The sequence below is a fragment of the Littorina saxatilis genome, linkage group LG4, assembly GCF_037325665.1.
Source record: "Littorina saxatilis isolate snail1 linkage group LG4, US_GU_Lsax_2.0, whole genome shotgun sequence".
NCBI classification, from domain to species: Eukaryota; Metazoa; Mollusca; class Gastropoda; order Littorinimorpha; family Littorinidae; genus Littorina; species Littorina saxatilis.
This window is the reverse complement of record NC_090248.1, coordinates 56,244,636-56,252,884: the sequence shown is the minus strand read 5'-3', so window position 1 is coordinate 56,252,884 and position 8,249 is coordinate 56,244,636. Positions and strand designations below refer to the sequence as shown.

The 8,249-nt window shown below is 37.8% G+C and overlaps 1 protein-coding gene and 1 long non-coding RNA gene across 2 annotated transcripts in view; both read left to right on the top strand.

The window, feature by feature from the left end:
* The window catches only part of LOC138963691 (uncharacterized), a 3,089-nt gene extending 2,750 nt beyond the window's left edge, over positions 1-339 (top strand). Inside the window, exon 4 of the mRNA XM_070335537.1 lies at positions 63-339. Within this exon, the coding sequence (XP_070191638.1) occupies positions 63-271 (209 nt within the window). The 3' untranslated portion in view covers positions 272-339. The remainder of the gene's footprint in view (positions 1-62) is intronic.
* Positions 1-3,391, top strand: part of LOC138965159 (uncharacterized) — a 30,034-nt gene extending 26,643 nt beyond the window's left edge. The window contains exon 2 of the long non-coding RNA XR_011455338.1: positions 2,898-3,391. This is a non-coding gene — a long non-coding RNA (uncharacterized lncRNA). The remainder of the gene's footprint in view (positions 1-2,897) is intronic.
* The last annotated feature ends 4,858 nt before the right edge of the window (positions 3,392-8,249 follow it).

Below are 8,249 nucleotides of genomic sequence, written 5' to 3'. Positions count from 1 at the left end.
GTCGATGTCGCTGTCGTTGTCTCCAAGTGTGACACACGACAATGATTTTTATTTCCTTTCAGCAACCAACCACGAAGAGCAACCCTCTGTCGAGATGACCACATCCACAGAAACGAATGTCGACGTCAGTGTGGGAGAGGGAGGTGACTATGACAGTCTACAATACGGAACTGACGACAGGTCTCCCTACGACACACCCGTCTTCGCCAAACAGAGTGACGTTTATGAAAACGCGGATTTGGATAAAAAGGATAATGCGTATAAGCTCTAGCTAATTAAAGGGCAGTTTCTCTTATGTTAAATACACTTTTTTCAAAGAAAATACAATAAACACATTTTGGCTGGTCGTATTTATGTATCATTTTTTTATTTGCATAAATTTGTCAATTTGTTTATTTGCTCGTTCGAACTCTCGTTTGTTCATTTGTGTATCTGGTTTTTTTTTAAAGGTGAAGCAGTAAGTGTGCGTAAACAGTTTGTATGTGGGCTCAATGTTTATTCTGTTTTACAAAATATTTTACTCAGATACAAATACAGTGTTTGTTGTACATTATGTGTTTTTGACGTTTTGTTATTTTTGTTATTTTCTTTAAATAATTAGTTGCAATATTGATTTATGTTCATCTTAACCCTGTTGTTCTTCATTGAGCTGTGTTTTTCATGACGCAATAATGGGTAGAAATGGAATCGTATACATACAATGTATATTCGCCTCTCTCTCTATCTGTCTCTGTCTCTCTCTGTCTCTCTGTCTCTCTGTCTCTCTCTCTCTCTCTTGCTCCCTCAAGGACTGTGACTGTAGTTATACATCTTCTCCTTGCTACGGAAGCAGGAAACAGTATTTTCAATTTAATACAGGTGTAATTTTCATCTGATTGGGACTAAAAAGGACTTTCCAAGTTTCTCTTTCACCTCATCACAGAACGAAGAGAAATATATCTGTTGATATCTCCGGTTTAACGTATATAGGCTACTGACGTAATTAACTTACTTACTATTTCGTTTTAGTTGCCTTCTTTTAATACCATTATATAAACGGTGTCATTATCATTTTTAAGATGTTCAGATTTTCTTGTGCTATTTTCCTTTTGTATATGTTTGTTTTGTCTTACTGATTGATTAACCATATTGTATATATATATATATATATAATGAACTGTCGCAGTGCATGGCCCGCAAAAGAGGGCATGCGAGTTGGACACCTACACATAAATCATGCCATTAATAAGTTAGCAGACATCTCGTCAATCCTTCATAACTCTGGTAAACCTTTTCATATTTTTGGATTATTAGAGTCTAGGCTGTCGAGTAAAGTAGCTGTAAGAAATGTTAAGTCCTTTGTACTGGAAACTTGCATTCTCCCAGTAAGGTCATATATTGTACTACGTTGCAAGCCCCTGGAGCAATTATTTGATTAGTGCTTTTGTGAACAAGAAACAATTAACAAGTGGCTCTATCCCATCTCCCCCCTTTCCCCGTCGCGATATAACCTTGAACGGTTGAAAACGACGTTAAACACCAAATAAAGAAAGAAAGAAAGAGTAAAGTAGCAGACTCTGAGCTCACAACCCCTGGTTATGTTATTATACGCAGAGATGCACAAACACACAAATAAACGGGATAATCACTATATTAGCGAATCAATAACTTTTACACGTCTTACCTACATGGAGCAGCACTCAGTTGAATCATTGTGAATAGAAGTCGCAATTAAACATTCCATCACTTACCGTAACAGAAGTATACAATGCACCTCAAGCAAACAGGAATCCGTGGAATTGATGGTCTGGGCGAGAAGATTATTAAATGAGCAGCCCCTGTAATTGCTGATTTTTTTTAACTTACCTGTATATGACAAGTGCTGCTTTCCAGCTGTGTTAAAGCAGGCTAAAGTTATTCCACTTTTTAAATCAGGGGCTAAAACAGAACCCTCCAACCACAGGCCGATATCTATTGTATCGGTCTTATCAAAGCCGTTGGAACAACATATTAATAAGTTTATTATGTCACATTTTAACGAAAATCCTTTATTTCACCCAAATCAGTCGGGGTGGCTAAACACATCACTCATGCCACACAGCACTTGTAAGTCTAGTTGATCAGTGGTTGAGCAAGATCAACGAAGACAAATGATATGCTGCTCTCTTCGTTGACTTTGTTAAAGCATTTGATGTGATTCACCATGACCTACGCCTTAGAAAACTCTCACTAAACGGCCTCGGGAATGAAACATTATTGTTCATTCAGTCTTTTCTCTCTGATCGAGTACAACCTGTGTTCGCCAACGGATCTATGTCTAGCATGCAGTCAGTAGGTTATGGCATTCCACAATGATCTGTACTTGGTCCTTTTCTCTTTACCATTTACATTAATGATCTACCCCTACATTTACGCAGCAACTGTGAATTTTTCGCCGACGATACCACTATTCACACTTCCCACTCAAATGTGAAGGAATTGTCAAAACAACTTCAAGTAAGTGTTAATGAGCTTTTAGCGTGGACTGAGTTAAACCACATGGCTCTTAATCCAGACAAAACAAAAAGTATGCTTATAACTACCAGACAAAAACGTCAAAACTTAAAATCTAAACTTCCGCTATTAAGGATTGATTATCACACTCACTGTTGAAGAAGTTACTAACCACAAAGTTCTAGGTGCCATTCTTGATAACGATTTATCGTGGACTGATCACGTTACAGGAGTATGTAAAGTACTTTCCAAGGGGCTTTACTTGTTGTCCAGAATAAATCACTTATTTCTTTAACAGACATGGCAGGCAGCTCTTCTTTAACGCTCACATTCAATCAAACATTGATTATGCGTCAACGTTACGGGATTGTGCGAGTGCAAAAACTCTGAAACCATTATTTAGTTTACATAAAATAGCACTCAAGGTTTCCCGCAGTGGGGCACTGCGGTTATGAAATTAAAAGCCCCTCCTGTTTTTGGAACCGCAGGAGCTTTCTAGTTTGCTGTTAGGTAGATTTTTGGTTCCTCTTTCCTGTCATGCTCTCTTTTTCTTCATGAATTCTTTTCTTTTTTTCTGCCTTCTTGCTCATTCACCTGTATTTTTTCCAAAAATCTCTTCTCTTGCCGCTTGTCTCGCGATTCATGTATAGTTTAATCTGTTAGTGTTCTGATGTAAGTCCAGCAGTAGATAGGTTAAGCCTATTTTAACATACTGGAAACTGGTAATCTTCCAGTAGGTATTAATTTAGTTTTACTAAAGCCTGCTGGGACACAAGTAATGGGTTAGTGCATTTGTAAACAGGAATCGCTTGACAAGTGGCCCCCTTCATCCCCCCCTTCCTCGTCCTGATATGGCTCTGCGTAGTCGGCTGGACGTTAAGCAACAAATAAACAAACAAACAAACAAACAAGCACACAAGGTTATTGTATTACAAGTCTTGGTTTCAAACTAAGATTATCAACTTTTAAGCATCCGTAAACGTAATTCAAGACTACTGTACAACAAAGGCGTTATGATACATAAACTACTCATTGAAAAAGCGCCAGAACCTCTTTCTACTCAATTCACTTCACACAATTTGAGAGACCCCACACAATTGTATGCTCCTCTGCCTCGTATAGATCTTTTTAAATCTTGCCTGTTAGTTTTGGGAACTACTCTTTAGAATTCACTTCCAAGTGTTCTCAGACATTCAATGCGAAGAATTTGAAAGACAGATATATGTTTTTCATTCATTATTCATGGTACACTTTGTTCTCACTTAGCCTGAATATGTAAATATTTCTGATGCCTTGTTTGATTATACCTTTCACACGTTTCAGTAGATACACGTACATGTACTTCATTGATGTTATGGCATGTCTTGTGTAAATGTGCTAAGTGGTTATTACTTGCTACGTAGATGATTCTTTTATAGTACTCCTCAATTCATGAAGTGTTGTTTTTTTCTCTCGACTTTTTACGTGCTTTTGCTTGTTCTAAACTTGTTTTCATTATGCATTTGATGATAATGTTTTATGTGTGTTTGCGTGAATGTTTTTGTTTGTTTGTTTGTTTGTTTGTTTGTGTCTTTGTATTCTATATTTTTTGTTTTGTTTTGTTATTTTAACATTTATAAAACGATTTATTATTAGTTTAGTCCCTCTCATGGGCGAGGGCTGGATGTAAAAAAGCACCTGTTTGCTTATGACATTACCCTCGTTGATACAGAATGTGTCTTGTCTTGTCTTGCTCTCTCTCTCTCTCTCTAAAGCACACACACACACACACACACACACACACACACACACACACACACACACACATCCACACCCACAAAACACCACACATCCACAAAACACCACACACACACACACACAAAAACCCGGACTTTCTTCCCGTGATTTTGTTCAACTCAATAAGCACGATGGCGAAATATATGATGTAATCGGCATAATGTGTGTGTGTGTGTGTGTGTGTGTGTGTGTGTGTTGTCGTATATGAGAGATGATGGTGATGAGGATAATGATGATGATGATGATGATGATGTTGATGATGAAACGTTTTCTTTACAAGAATAGAGGTTAAAAGTGTCGTCTTTTCCAACAACCTGACCTTTCTAATAAATGAAAAACAAGAAGAACAAACAAGCAATCAAATAAAACAGACACAAATAAACCAATAATCAAACAAAATAAGCAAACCAGCAGGCAATTAGAACATTGAGATTGAAACGCATTTAGCAAGCAAGCAAACCCGACAAAACGTACACTCTAAATTCAAATGTTCTGGTTTGCACACCATTTAGATCACTTTTATGAAACAGTTTGAGAATGGCATCCATGTGTTCTTTTTGCAAGTGTGTGCTGTTGTGATTGTCTTTTGTGTGCTGAATTTTCTGACAAAGTAAGCTATTTTGTGCTTTTCACGCGTTCTGAAACAACTGCTTTGAGAGATCTGGGCAGAACTGAAGTGATCTGATGAAAAGACTGGTTTTAACAATCTAATTAGAACAGAACGTGTTCTGAATCATTAGAACGCTTTGAGTAATCTGTTTAGAACTGAAAGATATTGCAGGTGATCTGCAACGAACTCAAGTGTTCTGATGAAAAAGACTACTCCGAGCAATCTAATTAGAACACATGTGTTCTGATTCATTGGAACGCTTTGAGTATGGAACTGAGATGTTCTTGACACACTGTCGCAGGTAATCTACATAGCACAATATATGTTCTCATAGATTGATGTAAATGTTCTACTTTGAACACACAAGGCATGCTTTTAGAACATAAATTTCCGGACTCCTGATGAAACAGTTTGAGAACACAAACATGGTGTTCTAAACACTTGCAAGTGTGCTGTACAGATCACCAATGTTCTGCTTAGATCATTTCTGTAGCGAAAAGTCACATAAAAGCTAGTTTTAGTCTCTATTATATAAAAACCCACCAAAAGACCTTTTCTAACTTATTATTATTATTATTATTATTATTATTATTATTATTATTATTATTATTATTATCTTACTATCAGTTTTAGTCTTTAATTAGTTTTGCAAACCACCAAAACACCACAAACACTCAGAGATTGATTTTTAAAAATTATCTTTTATATGCTTTCAAAACAGTGTAATGCTAGAAATCACAAGTCACACCAACAAACTTAAACTAAAGAATAATTACTTTTTTGACATTGTTACACCAGACTGGTTAAATGTCAAGCCGACTACACAGAGCCGAAACAGAAAACACGCACAATCAACACGACACTGGGTGCAGTACAAAAACCCTACTGGAAAAAAAGCCCAAGGACAAAACCACCCAGATAATCCTAACCGGACAACAGGTCCATTAGACACAAACACGGGCAAAAACTCCATCAGTATGTGTACTATATTCCACACAATCTCTGATTACTCATGCACCTTCTATATGTAGCTGCTATAGTATAGACCCCGACCTTATTTTGCTTGTTTTTTGAAAGTCTTATATAATAGAGGTTTTACTGTATATAACATGTAACACAATTATCGAATATCACCCACTATGTCTGGTTATAATACACTGTCAATACCCGCTATTACGAGCTAGTCGTGTGACAGAGAGTTTTCTTGCACACGAGACTGTAGATGTTTCACGACGGCTTTAGCCGGAGTGAAACAGCAGCAGTCGAGTGTGCAAGAACACTCTCTGTCACACGACTAGCTCGTAATGGCGATTATGTCTCACAGCTTCAACAGAGGAGAGAACAAACACGTTTTGCGTACTCACGCTTGATAAACCTAAACACAGGAGCAGCCATTGTGGAGAGATCTACTTTTTGACGAAAGTGAACGAACAACTATGAATGACGTCTCGGTATATGTGAATGACGTCACAGTCATCGTCACAGTCTGTATCTTTTGAAGCATTCCATTCTTCATGACGTCTTTCTGTGTCTGCATCCGCAAAATGTTTGTTCTTTCCGGGGTCTTTGTCATCTATGTTCAGAACTCTGTCCTTCTAGTTTCAGACTAACAGGCCTTTTGAGCGAGCCACTTTCCAAGGGAAGCTAAACTCGCGTATGGAAACAGTACTGTAATCTGGGATGCCGTTTTCAGTATTCTCAGCGTTGAAGAATTTGTAAAGAGAAGACACGACAACAGCAGGAGAAATAAAAGTCGTGTGTGCATTTTGGGGCTTTTGGAGGGACGATTTCGAGTTTGAATCCGTTCTTGCACATGCTCCAAAGCGTGTAACATACAATCTTGCACACGTTTGCTTTAGTAGTGGCAAAGAAGGAAAGCGTGTGACATTAACAGATTGACAACATGAGACCATGCATGGAGGTAGAAAAAATTAACAAGGACGAAGTACACCAACATGCATTCGTTTTTAATATGTATGTTGAGATATGTATATAGACACCAGCAGCAGGGGAGAAAAAATCCACTTCTGGGGCCTGTGGGAATGTGCAAGCCACACACCCTATTATGTTCTATTGACAGTGAACAGCATAACCTGTTAGTACAGAGAATTGTTCAGGTGCTGATGTGGCGTGCTCTTATCCAAAAAAATAGAATTGGGATATTTAGCCTACGCATTTGATGGTCTGCAGGTGAAGCACACATCGGCGAAACAGGCAGGAGAAGATCTAAGTCTCACTATTTAAGTTGCATAGATTGAAAAGTCGGCCATCCCGTCGCCGAGCATACTCGAACTAGCAACACCCCGCTATACTGACTAAGCTATATACTAAGCATGCTATAACCTTCGCCATACCAAGCTTTTGATCCGTAGATCCCTACAGGACTGGGCCTCTCTGACCCACATGCCGTCAAAGCAGTTTATTGGCCATTTACCCGGATCCCTACAAGACTTGTGGGTCTGAGAGGCCCAGTCTTGTAGGGATCAGGGTAAATAGCCAATAAACTGCTTCTTTGATGGCATGTGGGTCTGAGAGGCCCAGTCTTGTAGGTATCAGGGTAATGAAATTAAGTCATCAATTACTGCTTTCATTTATGACGTAACACAACATTTCATCAACATGAAGGAACTTATGTGTTCGAAGCACTTTGAAAATTTCAGAACCATACCTTTAATAGATCCGGAGTTATGGGGATTTTAATGCGACTGTGGGTCTGTGAGACCCACTTGGTATGGTGAAGGTTAACGATGCCAAGCAGCAGGTTGCCAAGAAAGAACGTGAATTTTGCGGATTTTGTCTGTTTTTTTTTTGGTCCAGTGAGAATTCTGTGTCTGTTTTTTTTTGTTTATTTGGTTTTTTTGCCCAGTGGATTTTTTCCAATGTTCTTCTAAATCTTTTGATCGAACCACAAGTCCTGTTGTGTGGTGGACACACATATTATCTAAAAATGTCCTAAGTTCCAAGTCACACTCATTTACTGTCGAAGCACAGGACACTATTATTTGACATTGTTTAACACAGTACTGTTTCAAAATGTCCCCATGCTTCAAAGTAAGCAAACAAATCACACAAACAGAAAATAATTGTTAAAAATTATATAAAATGTGTCGGATTGTTAAAAATTGTATAAAATGTAAAAGAAATGCCAAAGAAAAGAAAATAGGCAGGATCAAATCCCATTGATCTCTTTTTCCAATAAGAGTTACAAATCCCTTTTTTCCTAGAAAAATAATGCAAGGTTTGCACCAAGAAACAAATGACATGCCAATACAAAACACTGAACTTGAAGTATTTGTATGATGCACATCACAGTCATGTGTCCTTGCAAAATAGTTGCTCCATAATCAAAAACTATATACATGTCATTATATTATGACTCTTATAATAGTTG